The following is a 24,577-nucleotide window of genomic DNA, read 5'->3' as shown; positions in this document are numbered from 1 at the left end:
TGTAAATGTAGGCCATCGGCCCATGGTACAACGTTATACATTGGCAGCCTTCAAGCTGTAGCGACGACGACTGTGAGCATAGAAGATGAACATGGCAAGATTTCTTAAAACCAGAGGAGTAGCATTACTCATCAGTCGATTAAATTTACACAAGGTTGGATGGGTGAAAACATCGACAGGGATAAAACGTTTACGTAAATCCTCATAGACAGTACAAATCAGTAAAAAGTGGTACTCATTTTCTACATAGTTACAGGAACACATTTCACACAATCTTGAGTTTTTTGGTTTCTTTATATATCTACCAGTTTCTATGTTCAGTTGGTGTGAACTACACCTGAACCTCGCTAAGGCAATACGAAATTTCTTGATAGTTATGCAATGGAGATATGGCTCAACACCAAAAATAAATTTAAATTGAGAATATAGATAAGTTATTGAGCCACTAGACAACGAGGAATGCCATTCCTGTAAATATGTGTTTTGGGCTCTAGATATGAATTATGGTGGTGATATACCTTCAGTGGTTGACGATCTGCATGTTTGTTATATGTTGTGTTGTCTATAGTTTTAGATTTACATGCTCGTATTACATCTGCATTTGCGATTTTCGAGTTGTTTTTAATGTAGTTCGTTAACAGGTTTTAGTTTCTCGGTTAATGTGTCAACAAAACTTGGTTTAGTCACTATATGGCTGAAATACTGCCGATGTGACTAGAAATCTTAACTCACTGATGTCTACCATTGGATTGGCTATCCAAAACCGTGGGTATTTTGCTGGAATATTGATGCGTACGGCGTTAAACTTCAAACAAATTTTAAGATAACACAATGCCATATGAACACATTGTCGTAACTGGTTCAAGGATCTCAATGCGCGTCGTGAACTCGTAATATTTAGAGACTTGTGCCCACCTTACACCTGTCTCAAATTGACCAATACACCAAATAAACTAAATGTTCTGAGAGGAATGTGCGCATACCCTCTGCCATTCCCATTCAGGTGACGCCAGCCTGGGGTGACCCGTACTACGAGCCGTATGACAGGTCCAGAGAGACTCTGTACAAGAAGTGGGGAGAATGGTCCCCCTGCTCCAGATCCTGTGGTGGGGGGTACAGGAAGAGGGAGAGGGGGTGTTTAACTCCCTCCAATGCTACATGTTGTGGGGAGATCAAGCAGATACAGTTCTGCAACATTATCCAATGCCCAGGTACGTTAGGATTCGGTTTTTAAAGTCCATATTGTTCAACACATATTATGAATACATATGTTGAACTTATTCGAAAATACTCAACAACATTTTTGTCAAAAGTGTACCAACATATACACTTCGACTTATCCGAAGAAACGCAACCTATAAAGTATGAATTAATAAGAAATATGCAGGGACCAAGCTATATTTCCAAACAACCGCAACTTCGACACATAGAAGTGTTCGACTCGCTCCTTAGACAATAACCAAGAGAGTATGATATGAATTAAGGTTACAAACCACAAAGTGTCTAGATTTTGACTCTCGAGAAAGAAACTGAAATAGAACCCGAAATGTTTATTTTCACTGTATCTTAAAATCCCATCTAGTACATTCTGAAAGATATTTTGCCCCCATGTTTTTCGAACATCTAGAGAACATAACACCAATTGGGGTGTAACAAAACAGCATTCTTGCAGTGCTTCATGTCTGTACGTATAAGTTTGTTTATATATTTAAATCTTTCTGAAAAATATCATCATTGATTACATACTGTAAGACAGTTCATTGTTAATTTTGCTGCGATTGCGGTAAACTTTCATCCGTTTTATACCAGTACCCCCGGCCCGTGCTTGACGAATCTAATCTGAAAAGTTTGGCTAATGGATTTACACCATACTGATACATTCCGATTGGCTGCAAAAACATTTTAAACTACATGTATTCACTTTCGCCCTATTGCGTATTCATTGATTGAATTAACATTGACTAAGGAATCTGGGTCCCGATCCGCAAAGCGTTCGTAACGTTACGACCTGTCGTAACTCTATTGTTTATCATAGGCTTACGAATGTCGGAGCGCTGCGAATGCTTTGGGGATCGAGACCCAGGATCATAAACGACAACCGGAAGAGTTAGTTGAAAGCCAGCCATCTTGTTTTCCAAAACCAGTGACCGCGCACATTGACAGGGTGGATTTGTAGCGCCCCCTAGCGATATATAAAATAGGTGATTAAAGTGATATGGTAACCGAAGATAATGCTGAAAGATACATGGTATAAAAGTAATTGTTTCTACAGTGAACGGTCGTTGGAGTGATTGGATGCAGTGGTCCACCTGTGACGTTACGTGTGGCAGTGGATCCCGCCGTCGTTATCGCCGCTGCGACAGCCCATTGCCTACCAATGGCGGTGCTTGTATAGGAGAAGATAGCTCTTCAAAAGCCTGCAAGAATGCTCCTTGTAAAGGTCAGTCCCACAAATAATAAACACCAGCCTAATGAAGACGCTTATGAACATCAGTTGCTGGTTGGTCGGTTTGTTGTTTAACGCCGCACTCAGCAATATTCAAGCTATATGGCGGCTGTCTGTAAATAATGGTGTCTGGACCAGACAATCCAGTGAACAACAGCATGAACATCGATCTACGTAATTGGGATACGATGGCATGCGTCAACCAAGTCAGCGAGCCTGACCACCCGATGCCGTTAATCGCCTCTTACGACAAGCATTGATTGCTGAAGACCAATTCTAATCCGGATCTTCAGGGGTCACCTTCAGGTGTGTTTTATACGGAAGAATGCATTTATTTCACGTTTTATGGGGATACTGACAGGGAGACCGTGTACAAAGAATGGTCATGTAGATTTCTACCTGACAGATCCAGACAACCACTGGTCACGCTGGAGTCCGTGGTCAACTTGTGACAAAACCTGTGGTCAAGGACATATCAAACGTGTTAGAGAATGGAAAGGTGATGGACAGAAGAAGAGCCAGACAATGAAAGCGCTGTGCAACATCCACCCATGTCCAGGTAGGTTAAGGGGTGTGTGTTAAGCGTCCTTCACACGGCAAACTAAAGTTTGACAACATATGTTGTTGAAATTTTAAAAGTTGTCAAACCCGCATTTTCACACGTCAAACACATGTTGTCAAACTTTCGTGTCATTTGAGCGCCATGTCCCTATCGATGCGGTCACGTGACAATTTCGTTGACTGCAATTGGTTGTTTCTGAACAGCACGAGTTTGACAACACTTCACACGTCAAACTCGAGTTTGACAACACCGAAAGTTTGATGGAAAAGTAGGTGAGAATAGAGACCGATCCTATTTCTCGACAACTCTTTGACAACTGAAATTGGTGTTGGTGGCGAGTTGTTGGAATGTTCACACTCTCAAACTCGAGTTGTCACGTGTTGTCAAACTTTAGTTTGCCGTGTGAACGCCGCTTTAGCATGCTTATATCAAACTCAATGTCTAGTTAGTCTGCTTATATCAAACTTGTTGTCTAGTTAGTCTGCTTATATCAAACTCGTCTAGTTAGTCTGCGTATATCAAACTCGTTGTCTAGTTAGTCTGCTTATATCAAACTCGTTGTCTAGTAGTCTGCTTATATCAAACTCGTTGTCTAGTTAGTCTGCTTATATCAAACTCGTTGTCTAGTAGTCTGCTTCTATCAAACTCGTTGTCTAGTTAGTCTGCTTACTGGAGTATATCAAACTTGTTGTCTAGTTAGTCTGCTTATATCAAACTCGTTGTCTAGTTAGTCTGCGTATATCAAACTCGTTGTCTAGTTAGTCTGCTTATATCAAACTCGTTGTCTAGTAGTCTGCTTCTATCAAACTCGTTGTCTTGTTAGCCAGCTTGTATCAAATTTGTTTTCTTGTTTGTCCGCTTGTATCAAACTCGTTGTCTAGTAGTCTGCTTCTATCAAACTCGTTGTCTTGTTAGCCAGCTTGTATCAAATTTGTTGTCTAGTTAGTCTGCTTCTATCAAATGTTTTGTCTTGTTAGTCTAGTATATATTTTTAAATATAAATTGTTATCTTGTCACTCTTGATTTGAACTTTTTAGTCTGCTCTCTCACGCTTGTTGGACACTATGTGTAAAATTGGTTGTGTTGTTAGTCTGTTTGAAAACAACAACTGTTGTCTTCTTACTCTGCTGGAATTGAACTTGTGAGTCTGTTTTCTTCGCACTTGTTGTGTGAGTATTTAGGCTGTTAATCTGTTTAGGTGATTCATGTCTTGTCCGCCTTTTTGTATAATATTGATATCGTATTACTCTTCTTGAATTGAACTTGTTAGTCTGTTTGTGTCATGCCAGTTTTATGAAAATTCTTGAAATATAATTGTCAGTCTGGTTGTGTCAATCATGTCTGTAAAGGTGGAACTTGTTAGTCTGCTTGTGTCAATCATGTCTGTAAAGGTGGAACTTGTTAGTCTGCTTGTGATCATACTTTTGGTCTTCATATAAAATTGTTAACTTTCTCAATAATCTGTTTATATCCAACTCATTTTCTTAGTCTGTTTGTATCAAAAGTGGTGTCTTGTTAGTCTGTACATGTCTTGACTTATTCGCCTTGCTAGTCTGGTTGTATCAAAACAGTCTTTACAGTGAGTATCAAACATGTATGGTTAGTCTGTGTATTTAAAACTGTAATTGTTGTTGTTGTATAAACATTGTATGATAAGTAAAGTCTGCTTGTATAATTTTGATATTCGATGAATAAATGTCAGTACATGCCGTTACACTATGACGTAATCTATCCATATGAAGTTGCCGGCAAATGGGGAGCATGGGGTCAATGGGCGGCTTGCAGCAAGAAATGTGGCCTTGGACACTACTTCCGCGACCGCACGTGCACGGACCCTGCCCCATTCAACAACGGTCCGATATGTCGCGGTCCAGGAACCGAGTCGGCATACTGCTACAGCCAACCCTGCCAAGGTAGGCGAGTTTTTTCGTAATTCATAGACAATATCACCCTTTTGTCCTTTCATATCAAATGTATCACTGAGGTTCTTTAGGCATATACAAGTTGGTATTAAGTATAAGACCATTCTCTTCCCACAGAGGTTACTTCTCATATCTTCCTACGAAGAAGATATGACAAGTAACCTCTGTGGGAAGAGAATGGTATAAGACAAAATATATCATTTTCCTGACGAGGGGGCAAGGAAAAGCTGAGAAACGTTGTGAATATAATAAAGAAGTTGACATCCATAATATTTTGTCTTATAAATACATCACTGAAAGTGAAGTTTTAAAACTGAAAAATGTTTACAAACAGTAATAACCAGTGGCACAGAGGTGAAGATATATTTCGTATAACGTGAGTTGTCTGCTAAAACATTGTACTGCAGTTTCAACTGACTCTCACCAATATCCCGGTTAGAATTCAGCAGCACATGCTTGTCGTAAGAGGAGACTAACTGGTTCGGATGGTCAGGCTCACTGACTTGGTTGACACATGTCATCGTATCCCATTTGCGTAGATCGATGCTCATGACGTTGACCACTGGTTTGTCTGATAGTGGAATCGCCTCATATAACTTGAATATTGGTGAGTTCGACGTTAAACAACCCGTGAAGATCCGGGTTAGAATTGGCCTTTAGCAACCCATGTTTGTCACTTGAGGCGATCGGGTGGTCATGTTCGTTGACTTGGTTATCACATGTCATCGTATCCCAATTTCGTAGATCGATGTTCATGACGTTGATCACTGGATTGTCTGTCTAGTTCAGACCCGATTATTCACAGACAGCCGCGATATCTGGATTATTGTTGAGTGCGGCGTTAAATAACACACAATCAACGTTAAATAACACACAATCAACGTTAAATAACAACCCAACCAACGTTAAACAAGACACAATCAAAACAACGAGAGATCTTTCATGCAGTGAAACTGAAGTTCATAACTGATTACGGGGGATGCTGTCATCCATTGTTCATTGGGGCAGCCTAGTGGTTAAAGCGTTCGCTCGTCACGCTGTAGACACGAAATGGGGACAATGTGTGAAACCCATTTCTAGTGTCGCCCGCCGTGATATTGCTGGAAGATAAGCGGCGTACACCCATGCTCACTCACTCACTCATGTTATGTTAACAGCGGCGGTGGGGTAGCCTAGTGGTTAAAGCGTTGGCTCGTCACGCCGAAGGCCTGGGTTCGATTCCCCACATGGGCACAATGTGTTAAGCCCATTTCTGGTGTCCCCCACCGTGATATTGCTGGAATATTGCTAAAAGCGGCGTAAAACTAAACTCAGTCAATCAGTGTTATGTTAACAGCTCCATATACTTCCAGGAGACGAACCAGCTGTGAAGTTCAACAAGAAAAGTTATTTGACGTACAGTCCCCATGCTAAACCAATCCGATACCTGTTGCTGTATCTACGCTTGAAGCCACTGTCTCCGTCCGGGACGCTGATCTACCGTCACAGGGCGTGTCTGGAGGGGACGTGGGACTGCTCCCACACCCTCATCCTTACCCTCGTGAATCATCTCCCAGCTTTGAAGGTGTCGATTGATGGACAGAAGATTGAACTCGTAGCCAAAACGCCAGTAATGGTAGGTGTTACATGTGGAAATGTGCCGTTAACGAGATGTAAACCCTTGCCTCGCGCAGCCTCTCAGTTATCCTGCCTGGCCAAAGAGTTAGTGAGTGAGTAAGTAATGGCTTTAGGCCGCTTTTAGCAATATTCCAGCAATATCACGGCGGGAGACACCAGAAATGAGATTCACACATTGTACCCATGTGGGGAATCGAACCCGGGTCTTCGGCGTGACGAGCGAACGCTTTAACCACGAGGCTACCTCATTGTCCCCCTAGCAAAAGAACTATACACCCAGGTGGCTGAACTACACCAACGTGAAATGGCTATTTGATACTGGTACCATCATGTTCATGGCTCTGTTTACAGTGTGTTTTCGGTGTAGTAGCGTTTTGATTTTTTAAAATCAAATCCAATATTCAAGGGCATACTTTCTTTTACCCGGTAGAGTATTCAATTCAGGTGTTTTATCTATTTATGTTAATGGAATATGTTGGCAAAAGTATCTGGGTACTGTGATTAGTACCGTGGCCAGTTCAACAAAGCGATTTTAGTGTTAAGTCACTGTTAAGACTGTCGAACCTACTGCAACATACGTTTTCGACAGTTGCTAGTTCTAATATTGTGTAACGATACCTGGTTCAAAGTGGCTTGAAACCATTCACTGCTGCTCATTTGACAGCTGAAGATCAGGGTTAGAATTGATCTTCAGCAACCCATGCTTGTCATAAGAGGCGATTAACGGGAACAAGAGGTCAGGCTCGCTGACTTGGTTGATACATGTCATCATATCCCATTGCCATATGCAGGAAATGAAACAAACGACGTATGTTATTCAGTGTGTGGAAAACAAAATATGATTACTGATCATTACTCATTGATTATCTCCTTGACATTTCTTTTCATCCAGGCATCGGAATGGAACGACTTGCTTGTGTATGTGTCACGTGGTAAAAGCTACATCCGGGTAAATGACGGCGAACATGCTCGATATATCCCTGACACACCCTTTCTGGAAGAAATGAATCTAGATGCCTCCATGAGGGTTGGCATTGGAGACAACGACAGTAACGGTAAGAAGAATCTGTAATACCAAATCATCCTGAAACGTGATGCATATATTGTACTGTTTGTTGATTGTTTAACTCCACACACAGCAATATTCCAGCTATATGGCGGCGGTATGTAAATAATCGAGTCTGGACCAGACAATCCAGTGATCATGACATGGGTTGCTGAAGACCAATTCTAACCCAGATCTTCACGGGTCTTTACTTTCTTTAGTTCTTAAACAAAGATCCGCGCCATGGGGTTAATGTGAAAAATCATAGGACCAGGTTGCAACAATTTAAGGCCATTGGAAATACATGCATGTATATTCATATTGACTGACTTAATATTGTGTTACGGCGCATAGGTAGATCTGCAGCAGTACTCTGCACGTTCAAAATGAATGGTTACTGTGTCAGAAGTCAGATTTTTTATTTGCGAGGGGCGGTGGGGTAGCCTAGTGGTTAAAGCGTTCGCTCGTCACACCTAAAACCCCGTTGTTCTGATTTTGCTGGAATATTGAAAAAAACAAATGGCGTAAAACTAAACTCACACCCCAAATAATTGCAATTAGCTTTAGGTATTCGTAACACCCATACCTTCACATAGCTTTTGAAGAGAATCCTTTGCGAAACGCGGATATTATGGAAATTAGGCTGAAATTATCAGAAAATACTTTGTTCCATATTTGTTCAGGGTCCCGATCCACGAAGCATTCGTAGCACTACGACATTCGTGATAAACTACATAGTTACGACAGGTCGTAACGTTACGACCGCTTTGTGGAATACTTTGTGGAACGGGACCCAGGTCCGTTAGTTGAGGTTCCGTTCCACATAGCCATATTAGCGCTAAGACGATGGTGCCTTCCATACTTTAACATCCTATCGCTTTCATTAGATTAGAGGAATTTCATCAGCAAAATTAACTGGACCAAGATAGATTCAAAGTTACAGACTGTTTCAGTTTTCGTTTTCAGCATAGTTTATTGGCCAAAAAGACAAATGGTTTCTGCTCATCGCGTATTGTCGCCTTCTCTCTAATGGTTTCCGTTTGTTTCAGGTTTCCATGGTGTGATATCCAAACTACGTATTAATTTCAAGGACATTGCACTTTACCAGTCCCCTTACTGGATGGGGTTAGGTGCCCCTGACAAAGAACTGCTCATTGAGAAACAGACATCAGGTAAGGGTAAGCACACGATGCAGGAACTACAGTTGGTGGGTAAAAAAAGTTGGCGAATCATCTGAAGCCAGGATCGCATGATTTATGATGATGGAACTGTGAATGTGAAATTTAATCGGCGGGCTAGTTCAGTGGTTAAGGTGTTCGCACGTCTCGCCAAAAACTCCGGGTTCGATTCCTCACATGGGTGTCGCTGTCACCAGACAGCTACTTTACACACTAAACCACGAAGACGGTGAAGTAATTATAAAGGTTAGAGGCTTAATATAAGCTGTGCTGAAGACCTTGATGGGGCGTTAATTATGTTGGCTTGTGTCAAAATGGCCGAAATAACGCCGACACTCACTCTTATGGCACCCGTTTGACAAAGGGATCGTAGCGTTAAGACAGTCCTCTGTTTAAATGTGAGAGTAACGCTCACCTCAGTGCTACGACAGTCCTCTGTTTAAATGTGAGAGAGTTACGCTCGCATCAGCGCCACGGTCGTTCTGTGGAACGAATCCAAGGACAGCAACTTCACTAACATTTTTTAGTTCATTTAACCATAATGTGAATTTGTAAACGTCACGCACCAATGGAATTGCATTATATCTTCCCCTGTTTTTCAGACGGTGGTGTCAATTACCCTGACTTCCGGAGCCGCCATTACGCTCGTTTAAGCTTCAGACATGACCAGACATTAAAAGTTCTTTTGACAGTACGCATGCGCAAATCTAATGGCCTCATCCTGTATAATGAGGGTGTTGTGCCTGGCTCCCACATTGCCCTGTTCTCCGAACAAGGCGCCCTGAAAGTCTGCTTTGCATGTAACCGGAAAAACGTCTTTTGTGAAAAAACATTTGTATTCCAAGTAAGTAACGTAGTTTTCTATTTGTTGTTTCTCTTTGTTAGTTTGGCGTTTTTGTTTTGTTTAGGAGTTTGTTTTTTCTTTTTTGTATTTTGTCATTTTTCGTTTTTGTTAATTTGGTATTTTATGTTTTGTATTTTGTTTCTTGGTTTTTAAGATGGCAGGTAGATGCTCAGCAAATTCTAGGCTTAGGTCGTTCCATTATATACGCAATTATCTTCGATATTTAACTCTTAAATTAATTTCTAGTTTAAGTAATACCATTGTTCGTTTTACCATACACGGACACATTGGTTGCCTCGTCGTCTAAGGCGCCGCGATTCGGAGTGATCTGCAGATGAGCAAAACTGCCGCGAGCTTATGTCCTTTAACTAAAGGTTAAAAAGTCAAATGTATGTTTAAATCGATTAGTAAAATCAGAGATATATAATGATTGGTTCTGGCATATTTTGCAGACCCGAACTTGGTACTATTTATCACTAGAGGTTGAAGGTAACGGGTCTGAATTAAGGATGGACAAAGGCAAGGCTATGCAACTGTCTTGTGTTGGAAGGAAGTACCGTCCTCAGAAGGAGGTCTTCATTGGTGGCGCGCCACCATCCATGTGGACCATCATCACCAACTGGACCGGTGTCACAAAGGGGCATGATGGCAACGTCGACAAAGTGGTCGTCAACGATGAGAAATTCTCCTTCAGACTTGGTGCTTTGTTTGATACAACTGGGACAATCAACTCCATGGGATATTCCCTGTCGGGTAACTATGATATGGTTTGTTTGTTGTTTAACGCCGCACTCAGCAATATTCCAGCTGTATGGGGACCAGACCATCCAATGATTGACATCATGAGCATCGATCTACACCATTGGGAACCGATGACATGTGTCAACCAAGTCAATGAGCCTGACCACCCGATCCCGTTAGTCGCCTCTTGCGACAAACATGAGTTGCTGGGACCCGATCCACAAAACGTTCGTAGCGCTTCGACATTCGTAAGCCTATGATAAACTATAAAGTTGCGACAGGTCGTTACGTTACGAACGATTTGTGGATCAGGACCTAGAAGACCAATTCTTACCCGGATCTTCACGGGTCAGGTAACCTTGAAAATAAGGTGATCACTTGCTTTATAAGAGTGTTGGTTTTCTACACCGAAACTTCGAACTTATTGTAATGAAGTTATATATCCATAAAAGTATGTCCCCTTTACATAATACTAACTTACTGAAGAACCTATCTACCGTCGAAGTCTATCTTTAAAACAGTGACAGTAAAGATCGCATTAGTACCAGGATCGCTTTGTAATATTGTACCTCATATACAACGCCATCTATCGGTGCAGCACACGTGAGCAATGTCGTGGAACATCCAACGAGCAAGGTGACACTTCGATGCGACTTCACAAGCTTCACCAAGGGCGGACATCATGCGAAAGCACAGTGGTTGCTTGGAGATAGGCTCCTCAACTCCTCAAAGGGAGCTCTTATAATGCCAATGGTAATTGTGTAAACATTGTTTCTCTTCACATCAGGCACACCCGCACTGAAGTGATTTTCGATTATCACATGTATTACATCATTAGTTTGTTGTAACTTATAGTTTCCCGTGAACACCGCTCGTCCATCTAGTTTAGTGTTATTTATCATTCTACATTTGTCCTAGTTTTGAGTATGGTTCTACGCCGCTTTTAGCAATATTCCAGCAATATTACGGCGGGGAACACCAGAAATGGGCTTCACACCTTGTACCCATGTGGGGCATCGAACCCGGATCTCCTGCGTTACGAGCGAACGCTTAACAACATATTTGCTCAGGATTTTCTTACAATACAAATATCAAAGGTCAGAGTTCTGCTTTAAATATTTGGCTTTGCAGCTGAAAAACAAATCTCACAATAGAAAAAAAGATAAATTTACGCATGGTGTTTTATGTATGTTTTATTGTAGTTGCCTGGTCTTCAGAATGAGAGCGCGGTTACTCTCATGCCAAGCCACCACAAACAAGGCTTATACGCATGCGTCGTAAACCAAGATGGCCGTCTTACCATAACACATGCATTTGCTCTGACCCGAAGTAACGAGTCCGTCGGTAAGAATGCATTTCTGATGTTATTGTTTTAATATGATTATGTACAAAAGCCAAAGTCAAAGTCGTGAACAAACAAAACAAGACAAAGTCATAGAATTCCCCAGATTTTATGAAAACATCATTCGTGACTGTTGATAACAAGTGATAACAATGGTGATAGTGAATGTTATCAGTGCAAAATATAACACTGACCAATGTAAATCTCCTTAAAGAGGCCATAAAGAAAGATCGCCTTTTTAGGATATGATTTCTTCAAAAGCCATGCGTGCATTCGTTTTTTTTATGAGGATTCCAAGTTACGTTACTATTTGCAGTTCTCGAGGTGACGCCAGAATGGACCATCATAATCGTTCTCATTGTCATCGTTGTCTTCATCTTCATCGCCACGGCTCTTATTGTCAAGAAGGATACAATGTACGTCGAGGGCGTAGCTTGTCTCTTATAACATGTGATATATCGGGTTCGATTTTAGGTGGAGAACCAAAAAATGTAAAACTATTTATAGCACCATAAAATGTAAAGTAGGTAGGGAAGACAATATATTTCGGTTATTTATTCACAAAAAAACAACATTTTTTTATTGGAAACCCAATAATTAGTTCAACAAATTTTCCAGGAAATCCACGGAGTGAGTGAGTTAGTATTTTGTATAAATTTGATACGAAAACGTGTTTTCATGGAATTCAATAGTATGTGTTATCTGTTCTTTGACGGCTGTAATATTTGGTGTGTATCCCATGTCACTGGTTCTAAATGGCCTTCCCCCATAGATACTGTAAATAAATGTTTATCGACCGTTTGAAAATGGCACAATAATGATTAAGACATGAGAATATAAACTTTTTAGGCCCAACAGACACCATAGCAAATGTATAGTATTACTTAAAAAGAGTATCTTTTTTCTTCACGCATCTACCTGGATCTGTCTATGAAGCTGAGCGTGGAAAAACAATATGCACGATCATAATGGATAGTGTTAGCAGCAAACTAGCTTTATCCTGAGTTCAACATAGTCAACAGAAAATTTCTTTATAGAAAAAACATGGCCGCCGGCTATGCTGACGCTAAGGCAAAAATTCTGGAGGACATCAAGAGCAGCCTTAATAAGCCGGACCTGATGGAACTGGGGGACATCCCAGAAGAGGACGAGGACGAGGATGCGAGTATGGTCAGCGCTGTGGAGGATCCGGCTGATGATGAGGATGGAGAGATGACGTTTGACTTGAATGACATAGACTTCGGAGATGACGAGGAAGATGATGTTGATGGTAGGTAAATTTGTCACTTTGTCGTAGCCATGGCATAGAATTACACCAGGTGCTAATTTGCATATGATGGGACCGGATTTTTCTGTTGGCACTGAAGACAGGCTGATTCTAAAATAAGAGCAGTCAAATGGAAACGTTCACAGATTTTCAGCAGTTTCACTGCGGTTCACATATTGTTTTATTCGTATTAAGATATCAACAGTGAGAAGTATAACGATTCATCTTCTTCAATAGGATTTCCAATTCGATCTATACAACCTTTTGTTGAACAAAGGATTAATTAGAGCAAAATATATCTTCACGTTTGTTGATATTTTCTCAATGGATCATTTCTTGAAAGATTTAAAAAATCAAATCGATTACCAGGCATAAGTAAACATTTAACAATTGGATTTTAAACACACACACACACACACACACATTTAAACTTTACAAGACCGAAAGCAGTCACCTTAGAACTGAAAAACATATTAGATAAGGTTCAACAGAACTATGAAACCGGTATCAAATACATCTAAATAGCCATTTCTTCATGGGTATGTACGTTTTATTGCACGGCAGATTAGATGAAAAATATGTATTGAGCAAGAATGCACCGTGTACGAGGGGACGAATCGTCACATGTCGCTGTCATGTGGGAGAGGCACCAGCAGGTGACGTCCAGGAACCTTGGGTTGTATCGCTATCACTAGGATGTACCTTAATGAGGTCCATTTTGGACTTTTTAAAGCAACTTATCTTCTTCATGGAAAATTCGTTGAAGTAATGTACCCGTGATCTGAATTTTCTTTCTTACAAATTCCAGAGACAGAGAGAATGCATCAACTGGGGAGTCAAGTCGCCGCGAGGTTGATCGAGGAAAACAAGGACAAAGTTCTCGAACTCATAACATCAATGATGAGCCTCGATAACCTCGGAGAGTAAGTTCATTGATCAAGCTTTCTTGTATCAGTAACTATGGTCACCTGCTAATACCTACTTTCTGAAAGCACGAACATTTTACTTTCGAAACAGGAGCAACGCAACTTCCGATACCCTCCATTTTCTACTATGGATTAAATATTCATTCATCTTGAAAAGCAACAGCCATGACTTCTTCATTCAGTCAGTGAAATGGGTTGCCAGGTGGTAAACAAGGTTGCGCCCCTCCATGTCAGGATGAGGTTATTGTGAGGCTGAGCATATGGTTAGGGCATCATACCCCTAGGGTTTGAATAGGTTTCACCAAATTGGCAAACATTTCCTGTCTGCCTCTCATTAATATCTACCGAAATACAGCTAAAACACATAACTGACTTTGGAACAAAGCAGCCGCAGTATGCAGAGTTGCCTCCCTTTGGCACGCCAGAGACCTATGATCGTGTGATGCCAGATTCTGTCAGCACCATACTCAGGTTCATCAATGGGTTTCATGAAAGTGGTAAATGCAGGCATCACTTCGTGCTTAACCTGCAGCCGTAATACAACAGGAATGAGGTTAAAGCGACGTTACAATCAGCTCACATAGTCATTGAAACTGGCCTACTGGATAGGTCAAGTCTTGAAATTCTTCCTTAAATTATAAACAGTTACTATAATAGCTTCAGCCCAAAGACTGATTCATTTGTTTTCGTAGAGCGCCAGCGCCACCCTTTCAGCAGGTTACCACAGGACAGATTAGCGTGCCATCAGAGTCACATCGTCAAATTCCGTCAGTTCCCGAGCCAGGATCACCATTTTATGACGTCAACACATCTGCTTTAAGGAATACCAGGTAAAAAACTAATCAAAAGTCTGAAGTACAACTTGTTATTTGATTGATTTGAAGTCGTTTGGTGATGATAGAGAACTGAAAATAGTAACGTTTGATAAGGTCGCTTAAGGTTATTAAATGTACAATGCAAACAGCTTGTATAAATTAATGTGCTTCCCCTTCTTCAGCAGTTCACAAGTACAAAGGCGCTCATCGCCATCACCAACTCGCATGCCACCTGGTCCCATGATTGATGGTGACCAAGAGATGTCTCCAGAGAGAAGATGGTCCGTGTCACATCGTTCCTCGGGCACCTTGTCCCCATCCCGCCGGACGTCAAGTATTTCACCACGCAGACTGTCTCGGTCCATATCTCCTCCAAAAGCATCAGATGAATACGTCATTAATGCCAGACCGTTAGGCTCACCAAGACAAAGCAGAGCCAGTCCACCTTTCGAGTATTCTGATGCAATGGAGTTTTCCGATCCGTACAGTCAAGTTCTGGAGCATGATGATCCACCAATTCAAGCTCCAGATCTTCCTGATCTATCTCTCCTACCTCCTGGGATGTCTGGACCAGCCACACCTCCACTGTTTGGTAGTTTTAGACAATTACCAGTCGTAAATCAAAGGGGGGCACCTTTACCTCCGACCCCCTCTCCTCCGCCTCGACCACCAAGTCCACCTGAGTTACCCCCACCGCAGTTGTGAAGACGATGTGGAATATTCGTTGACAGTGAAATGTCTTCACTTTTCCACAAAAATATTTTGTGTTCATCATGTCCGATAGTAATCGGTGTGATTGGTATCCTTGTTTTTAACAAGTCTTTGCACCCGCATAGGGCATTCTGACGTGGTTTCAATGGCAAGCGTTGCAGTATGGCATGTGTCAATGAGTGATGTGTTTTGTTGTCAGCTCATGTTGTTTCAGTCGTGTTGATTGGGGTCTGCCATAAGGTGTGAGTATTTGTATATATCCTTGGAGGATGTCTTCCGTCGAAAAAGCACGTATCTGAAATGGATGCCATGTGTGTACATGTATATAAAAATATGTTCAATTATAGGTGTGTTATTAAACAACGTATTTCTTAATGAATAATACTCTGTTTGGTAATTAAAGATATGCATGAAAATATGTCATTGATACCCATCCACTGACATGTACGTACGATGCGGGTGATATTGTTAATGACGGACGTACGATGCGGGTAATACCTTTACTGACAATTAGGTACAATATGAGTGGCACTGTTCCTGACAAGGTCGTACGGGACGTATGATACTGTTCTTGACAACGACGTACGGGACGTATGATACTGTCCCTGACGAGGACGTACCGACCATTTGATACTGTTCCTGACAAGGACGTACGATACGTGTGATACTTTTCCTGACAATTAGATACGATATGGGTGATACAGTTCCTGATATCGCTGGTACTGTTTATGATAGGGACGTACGGTATGGGGGGATGCTGTTTCTGACAAGGACGAGTGAGTGAGTGTGATACTTTTCCTGACAATTAGACACGATATGGACGATACAGTTCCTGATATCGGTGGTACTGTTCGTGATGGGGACGTACGGTATGGGCGATGTTGGTTCTGACAAGGACGAGTGAGTGAGTTTAGATTTAAGCCGCACTCAGCAATATTCCAGCTATATGGCGGCGGTCTGTAAATAATCGAGTCTGAACCTGACAACTCAGTGATCACAGCATGAGTATCGATCAACGTAATTGGGATACGATGACTTGTGTCAACCAAGTCAGCGAGCCTGACCACCCGATCCCTTTAGTCGCCTCGTACGACAAGCATGGGTTACTGAAGATCAATTCTAACCCGGATCTTCACGAGTTGACAAGGACGAACGATACAAGTGATACTGTTCCTGACAAAGACGTAAGATATGGGTGATGGTGTTTCTGATAGGGATGTACGATGCATATGATACTGTTCCATTCAAGGACAACGGATATATGTTTGATGGCAGCGACCACAGACATAAAGACGCTCACCTGTAAAATATAGCTATCACCACAGCTGCTAGAAGCGGTCCAACCCAGAACACGTACTGGTTAGACCATGCTTTGTGGGAATACAGACACAGAACTACCGCTGAACCAAAGCTACGGGCAGGATTCAGACTAGTGCCGGTTATCCGAATACTGCAAATTATTATATACTCAAATTGAAATTCAAGATACACATGGCAACACACATTTAAAAAGTGACAGAATGAATGTTTTGTGGGCGTACTACTCTCTCTCACGTCTGTGGGTACATAGCACGAACATCGAGCCACTCCATTCGCATATGCTGTAACAACCCAGTATGGCTTAGTTTAACTCGCGAGCATTGAGATCGCCAGTTTTGTGAGTGGGTATGGTTTTACGCCATTTTTCAGCAATATTTTAGCAATATCACAGCGGGTACACCAGAAATGGGCTTCACACATTGTACTCATGTAGGGAATGGAACCCCTGTCTTCGGTGTGTCGAGCAGATGCTTTAACCACTTGGACAGTAGGGATACCCAACCAACCCACCACATATTTTGTTTATTTTCCGTACGCACCCTGAGAGAATGCCGACGACATACGCGAACCCCACTGCAGTTGGAGCGGCATGCGTCTTCGTCTTCTCCTCCAGCGTGGTCAACAACACAGCAATTACCACAAACGCAGTCAGCAAGAACTCGCAGGCAATAGCCCGCCCAGGTCCCACGGCCATCTCAACGTAGTCATCAGTCAACACCTTGGTGAACAGCTCATCTGGTTCAACAACCTATGGAACAATGAAGTTCTGCCTTAGTAACGTTTCAAACGGTGGTGACATTTCTTGAATAGCTTGACCCCGTTCATCAAAACAGCCATTGCACAACGATGGACATCTGAGATCATTGTAAAGATGGATTTGTTGAACAAGCTCCAGATTATCAAACCCCAGCAAAATGTCACCACAAATGAAATGTCGTTGTACAAAGCAACCTTAGCATTTCGACTGGTAAGTTAGTTACGATACCTCTGCTACGACATTCTTAAGTCTATGTTAAAGTATGGGAGTAGCGCAGTGGTTCAGCGGTACGATCGCTTTTCTGAACGGCGCACAATTGTTTAGCAGCTAAACGACAATCTCCAGTGATATTGTTTATGAGGTTAAAATCTTAATCTCCGCTACAATATTTCAACTTAATCCATAAGAACAATCCCGAATTCTTCGGAACGGGAAAGAGCATCATATATTCATTTTAATCATTTATGTTCTTATTTCTATATTGGGGGGGGGGCGTTAGATTTATGACAAAACTGAGTGTCACAGTTCGATTTTGTAACCTTTTCAGAGCTTCTTTGTGTGGCATTTTAGAAGTTGGAAGTCAGGTAGAACAAGTATATATGGATGACAACTTCTTTTATTCCAGAGCACGACGTTTCCATACAGGTTCTTGTATCGTTTTCAAGTATGAGTCATCCATACTTGAAAACGAAACAAGAACCATACTTGAAAACGATACAAGAACCTGTGCTCTACAACGTCGTGCTCTAGAAAAAAAGTTGTCATCCATATATACTTGTTCTATCTTTTCAGGGCTGCACGACGGTGATGAAATTTGCGTCCCTAGACGAATGTAACATATCAGTTCGAAAAAAACATACTATAATCATTAGTTCATTACTGTAAGTTAGTTTAACATTTTCTATAGTCGTAAGACCGAAATATATATGACAGTTAAGTGTTGAAATTTGATTGTGTGTGAAAACGGTTCGTATATACCGTGTATCTATGACTATCGTAGCTATCTTGGATGATCTTAACTCACATTTGAACATATACTTACGACAGAAGACGCTTTAAAGACAATGAATAAGAAAATAGTCTAGGTGTAATAGCGTTAAAGAAAATACTCTTGGCCACACACGAATTCTCAGTTGTTCGATGGATTTTTACACCGCACTCAGCAATATTCCAGCTATATGGCAGGGGTCTGTACATAATCGAGTCTGGACCAGACAATCCAGGGATCAACAGCATGAGCATCCATCTGCGCAATGGATTATCGGTACGATGACGCAGTTGCCAATATGACTTCATAGTGATGTGACGTTTTCTGGCGCCTATGGTGAGGCTATTCGATCGATAGAGTTGCCTCCCTTAGACGTGCCAGAAACCTGTGATCATGGGTCCTCATCCCAGGTTCGGCTGTCAACTAACATTGCACTGGCACGCCATGATGTAACTGAATCAAGCAACAAAGTTTGCTCTACACCAATATGAAGCGTAAGAGAGGATAGTTTTGACCGTAACTGTTACAGTGAAAGAACGAGGACGATTTTACTGTTGCGGTAAACTAGGCTGACACATGCAAGCACTCCTACACTGACCATGGCGAGGGCGGCTCCGGCGACTCCACCCAGCATCTGCATAACGATGTAAGCGGGCAGTAGGAGAGGCTTCAGAGAACCGGACACACACACCGCTACGCTCACAGCAGGGTTGAAGTGACCACCACTGAAAAAATCAAAATGCAATACTTTATCTTATACAATGGAACCCGACTTATCCGGAAACCTCTCCTACCAGAAAAGCAACTGCAGTCATGGCTGCAGATCAGCATCAGTAAGTAAAACAACCAGGAAACAAAATTAAATAATAGGATAAATAATAATAATAATGGATTTCTATGGCACCTGGGATCCAACTCGAAGCTGTTCAACGGTGCATCACAAAGTCTAAGAGGGATGCTGTTAACCGGAAAATTGCCCGTCATGTTCTGGAAGGTTAGATTGTAGTGAGTATGATTTTACTTACACATACTTTTAGCAACATTCCAGCAATTTCACGGCGGGAGACACCGGAAATGGGCTTCACACATTGTACCCGTGTGGGGAATCGAACCCGGGTCTTCAGCGTGACGAGCGAACGGTTTAACCACAATTCTACCCCCACCGCCCCACGAAAGAGATATGCCTGTAACGGATCATACTTTAGTATGACACAGTATGATATAGGAGGAGGAGTATGTATCATATGTTGAAGCGTTTCGCTGTATCGGCTTTGAGTTGCAGCTGTTGTAGAGATCGGGAAATTTATGTTGCAATGGTTGTTTTAGCATTACATTTTTACCGTATATTTCATTTATGAATATGTCCCTGTCACATCTGCACGTGGGAGAAATAACAGATGCCTAATGCACATTGAGTAGCTCAATAAATTGTTATCATTGTTTAGATGAGTATCTAACCTCCTTGCTGGCATATACTCTTGTAAAAAAGAAACGCAAACCCATATTTTGGTGATTGGAAGTATGATTAAATTCTGGGATGACAACACTGAGGATGACAACTGTGCATAGAGTTCCTCAGTTGAACGAATTCTCTTTACTCAAAATGGCGGTCAAGGTCACCTGCAGTCAATAACATGTATGTTCGCCCCGAGCATTGTCTGGTCTGATCATCTCCACATGCCCGGTGTTGCCGATACCGTTGACGTTGTCGTTGTCGTTCTCCACGTAGGTGGCGTGCACGAATGTAGCGGTCTTGGACGTGGTAACACGTGGTCTTCCAGATCTGGGTCTGTTCCGTGTAGACCCTAATTGTTCATAACGGTCCCGTAGTCTGGAACCCGCCGTGATGTTGCTGGAATATTGCTAAAAACGGCCCAAAACGAAAACTCAGTCAGTCTGGAAATGGTGCTTGTGGCCACATTAAACTCCCTGGCAACGACCGTTCTGGGTTTACCTGCTTTCAAGCAGCGTCCCTCTGCGCTTCATTGAGTCGAGGCATCTCTTGTGACGTCATTCGCCCAAATACAGTCCACGATAACACAAAAGCTCTGCCTTCTTATATGGTTGGTGTTTGACGTGGAGTACCTAAACATTTATTGACTGGGTGGTTTGCAAATTGATTGCAATCTAGCAAGATTACACGTTTTTATCAATCATGTTTTGCTGACATCCAAATTCACAACCTATGCACAAACCTGAACCACGAGGTCAAAGTCACTTTCACATTTCAACCTTTTGCGTAACTTTTTGTTTAGGAGTATATTATTATCACCGGCTGTTCACTTACATAACTGATAATAGGCGTCCCATTGAATGGCCCTGAGAATGCCAACAGGTGGTTTCTAGAGCCATTGTCAATGCTGGGGAGTCGTGGAAGTACGTGTGGATGTGTGCGTGCGTGTGTGTCCTTCAACGATATATTAAAAACTAATTAAACGTTTGGATGGGTGAAATCAGCTACTTCAATCCATGCATTCACAACGGATGCTGTGTATGCTGGAGTTGTAATGTTATTACTTTCAATGGGAGAAAGCAACCATAAGCAACTTGTGCCTCATCATTTGTCTTTTGGGTTAGACGATGGCCATCCTTTGACACATTACTTATCTTGATATGCGGTACTTTTGAACTTCCATGTCCACTAGTGCTCAAAATTAATCATACCACATTTCAAGTTGTATTCGCGAATTTATAGTCACACCGCAGTATATGGCCTTCTGGTGGCGCACAATAGAATGATTAGTATCGTCGCATAAAATGCGTAGTCAGACACTCCACTGCGAAACAAATGTACTGAGCATATACCTGTACATGACTACGTTCTACGTTAACTGTGTCACTACGTCGTTACGGTGTATCAGGTGTACGTGTTCGTGCACGTCTTATCCTGGCACTTGGTCTGCTAAGCCCCGTTACCCGAGCCGATCCTTGCGCTAAGGGGTTCATGACTATATTTTAACATAGGGCTGCGATTAGACTAAGGCTTAGTGTCTGAATATATATAATTTTGATAGTAACAAACAAGCCCATTTATATTGAAAAGGAGCCCTAGGGAGACCAGAGATTCAGAACCTGAGGAAATCTAGACTTGCTTTATTGAGGGCTTTAGCACTGCAGAGAGGGCTTGGCAGTAGGGAAATTAATGTGGCTCAGGGACTGTGACACAGACTAGGCTGCGATTGTCGTGCTAAGACTTTGGCTCCGGATCCACAATGTGTCTGTAGCGTTACGACCTATCGTAGTGCTATTCTTTATCATGGGCTTACGAATGGCGTAATTGTACGAACGCTTTGTGGATAGCGTCCGTGTTGTGAAATGAGGCCCAGGACCCTGCATAATAAATCGATCTTAGCGAGGCGATTGCTGTATGTCAATTAAAGTAATTGAGTTGAGATCGTCTCAGCGCTAAGACCGCTTTGTACAACGGTACCCAGGTCATTACGAAATATGTTGCTTTTACCTTGATTTAGTCTTGTAAACTGTGAATTGGTTTTCTTTATGTTTATGTCAAAGAACAACCATCGTAAATCTGAATGTGAATCAATTAAAATCTCAGAAACCGTCATGATTTTGTGGTACCATTTATGTACGTTTAATAGATTCATCCTTTAATACTGTAGCATCTGACCGTCAGATTATCCAGTGGTACCTATGTACTGTCACTGTAGAGATCTACAAACATATTGCGCAGAATATTGAAAAAAGTAGCACACCTAATTTTGACCTCTTCAGTGTTATCTTATCTGACACTATTTCCTGCAAAATGTGAAAACTTGTTCCCTTTCTTTGTTTAATTCTATGATGACTTCAGGAAGAAAATATAATCAGACGCTGATTAACACACTGATTAAGAAGTTAGCATATCATTATTGTTTAGAAACTGGATTTTAATTAAAAATGTCAAGATATATATTAGATATGAAAAGTGAATAAATTTGCGTATGTATTTGATGTGCACACAGTTCAATTCCAGATTGCACATATCACTTACATCAGCAGTATACGATATTTTGCCCTGTTTCAACGGTGTCCGAAGGTAGCTTAGATCGTCTTAACAAATGATCACCGTATGGGAATAAAGATCTCCTTAGTGCTAAGATCGCTTTGTGAAACGGAGCCCAGATATGATACAAATGTTGAAAGTCTATGTTTAGTATGGGAGCTTATCGAAAAGATAGCTTTTTTAAACGGAACCCACATATGATACATTTGTTTAAAGTCTGTGTTAAAGTATGAGAATAAGATGGCCTTTGCACTAAGATCGCTTTGTGAACCTGGTCCCAGATAGTACAACTATTGATAGGTTTTTGTTAAAGTATTCGAACAGAGCTCGTCTTAGCGCTAAGATCGCTTTATAACGTGGGGCGCTTATCTTTCGTTGTCAACACCATGTATACCATAAGCGTAAATGTTGAAACCAAAGCATGGCAGACATCACCTGATGGACTTTAGCCACTGACCCATAATTCAAAGCATAACATAGAATTATATGCATGGGAGCACCGTAAAAATATATAGCAACATTTGGTGAGCTTCCTTATGTCTTGTTTTTACATACTAAAATTTATATAATAGAATTTGATTTTTTCTATTTATTTATCTATCTATCTATCTATCTATCTATCTATCTATCTATCTATCTATCTATCTATCTATCTATCTATTTATTGAATGTTTGTTTGTTACAGGAACACAACAAAGAGGATACAGTCCTTCACAACAATGAATTCTTTGGCTCTATTTTGTAATAAGAATGTGACGTGTCACCGAAACTGACTGATGCGATACAACGTTAGTTTTTACACAAGATGGATACATTCTATAAGTAAACCAACGTGAATCATTCTATAGAAATCCAATTCTATTACACCATGCTTAACTGTCAACACACCTTCGTCCAGAAACTGCAACAACATCTAGAATACGAATAACTACCTGTTGATTGTCACAAACATGACCAATATATAACCCTTTTAGCAACATTATACAGATAAGAATGAGATGGTTACAGATAGTCATAGTGATGATATAATCACTATAATAATAGTATTGTCTCGCTGCTTTATCAAAGGTACCCAGAAGTTAGTGAGTTTAACGCCGCACTTAGCGAATATCCCAGCAACATTACAGCAGTGGACAGCAGATATGGACGTCAGTCATTGTACACATGGGAAGACTCGAACACGGACCTTCGGCGTGACGAGCGAACGCTTTAACCACTAGGCTACCCAATCGTCCTATCCCGTTCAGAATTAATAACATTATATTCACATACTGGATTAGTGATGTGACGTTAGCCTTCGCATCAGTAACATCAAATGCCATTACCATCTTCGTCGAACCGTGGACTCAAACTGAATTTTCAATTTCATTCAGTAAATAAATAAATACTGTATTTAACGGTATCATGCTGCCATGACGCTTGCATGCTAATTAAAATCATCTCCTTGCACAGTACTGCTGACAATTTGACAGACAAGAGAGGCCCAAGAGAGGATCTTTTAGCTCTATGGTGTAGAATATGTTCATCCTGTGACAATGATTAATGTAGCTAAATTGAATCCCTTTTGTATCCAGTGAAAGGAAATAATCATTACTTTTAAGACGGATATGATTAACTATACTGGAGACAAAGGTGATTGAATCAACAGCTGTGATTAAAATGCAATATCTAAATCGATATTAATTGATTACCCTTATCGAGAATATCCGGTGTCATCACTTACTGTGAGTGGTCCATGCCCATCTATTATCCATTAGTTTGCATTTTTGCCAAATGGATATTATCTCTCACGCGCAAGCGCGCCAAATGGAATATATACACCACACACACAAACACATCAAGTGGAATATATAAGCCTCACGCACGCGCGCTCTACACATTCATTCACACGTGTGTATTACAGTATTCAGAAACCTACACACCTAAAAACCGATGTGAAAACTCATCACATTCATTCTTACTGATAATACAATTAAGTTCATGTTGTTTATTTTCAATGCATATTAACCACGCACCTCATTTTTTCCAAACGTTGCCATCAAGGCTGCCACTGTGAAGCCGGCGCACAGAGCAATAGGCACGATCATAGGCAT

General features: G+C 41.3%; 2 protein-coding genes across 2 annotated transcripts in view; one reads left to right on the top strand and one right to left on the bottom strand.

Moving 5' to 3' along the window:
• LOC124283837 overlaps window positions 1-15,795 on the top strand; it is a 24,435-nt gene extending 8,640 nt beyond the window's left edge. Inside the window, 16 exon segments of the mRNA XM_046719867.1 lie at window positions 962-1,211; window positions 2,273-2,440; window positions 2,853-3,005; window positions 4,751-4,921; window positions 6,283-6,545; window positions 7,440-7,602; window positions 8,642-8,764; window positions 9,373-9,614; window positions 10,067-10,367; window positions 10,954-11,108; window positions 11,558-11,699; window positions 12,014-12,113; window positions 12,735-12,967; window positions 13,773-13,887; window positions 14,583-14,720; window positions 14,888-15,795. Coding sequence (XP_046575823.1) covers window positions 962-1,211; window positions 2,273-2,440; window positions 2,853-3,005; window positions 4,751-4,921; window positions 6,283-6,545; window positions 7,440-7,602; window positions 8,642-8,764; window positions 9,373-9,614; window positions 10,067-10,367; window positions 10,954-11,108; window positions 11,558-11,699; window positions 12,014-12,113; window positions 12,735-12,967; window positions 13,773-13,887; window positions 14,583-14,720; window positions 14,888-15,410 — 3,240 coding nt within the window. The 3' untranslated portion in view covers window positions 15,411-15,795.
• On the bottom strand, window positions 15,581-24,577 carry LOC124283836 (aquaporin-8-like). The gene is made up of 6 exons (XM_046719866.1): window positions 24,500-24,577; window positions 20,116-20,344; window positions 19,080-19,234; window positions 17,276-17,484; window positions 16,717-16,866; window positions 15,581-15,711 (listed from the first exon to the last, which is right to left on the bottom strand). Exons 1-6 carry the CDS (start codon window positions 24,575-24,577, stop codon window positions 15,627-15,629), a joined length of 906 nt encoding a protein of 301 aa, XP_046575822.1. The 3' UTR covers window positions 15,581-15,626.

The sequence above is a fragment of the Haliotis rubra genome, unplaced genomic scaffold, assembly GCF_003918875.1.
Source record: "Haliotis rubra isolate DU_JTF1 unplaced genomic scaffold, ASM391887v1 Scf322, whole genome shotgun sequence".
Taxonomy (NCBI): Eukaryota; Metazoa; Mollusca; class Gastropoda; order Lepetellida; family Haliotidae; genus Haliotis; species Haliotis rubra.
This window is presented reverse-complemented; position numbering and strand designations above follow the sequence as displayed.

Coding starts and splice junctions, on each gene's coding strand:
- LOC124283836 (XM_046719866.1), bottom strand. CDS start 24,577: ATGCCTATGATCGTGCCTATTGCTCTGTGCGCCGGCTTCACAGTGGCA. Junction 16,867..17,275: donor GTCGTCGGCATTCTCTCAGG/GTGCGTACGGAA, acceptor AATAATTTGCAG/TATTCGGATAACCGGCACTA. Junction 15,712..16,716: donor GTGATAGCTATATTTTACAG/GTGAGCGTCTTT, acceptor CATCCATTTCAG/ATACGTGCTTTTTCGACGGA.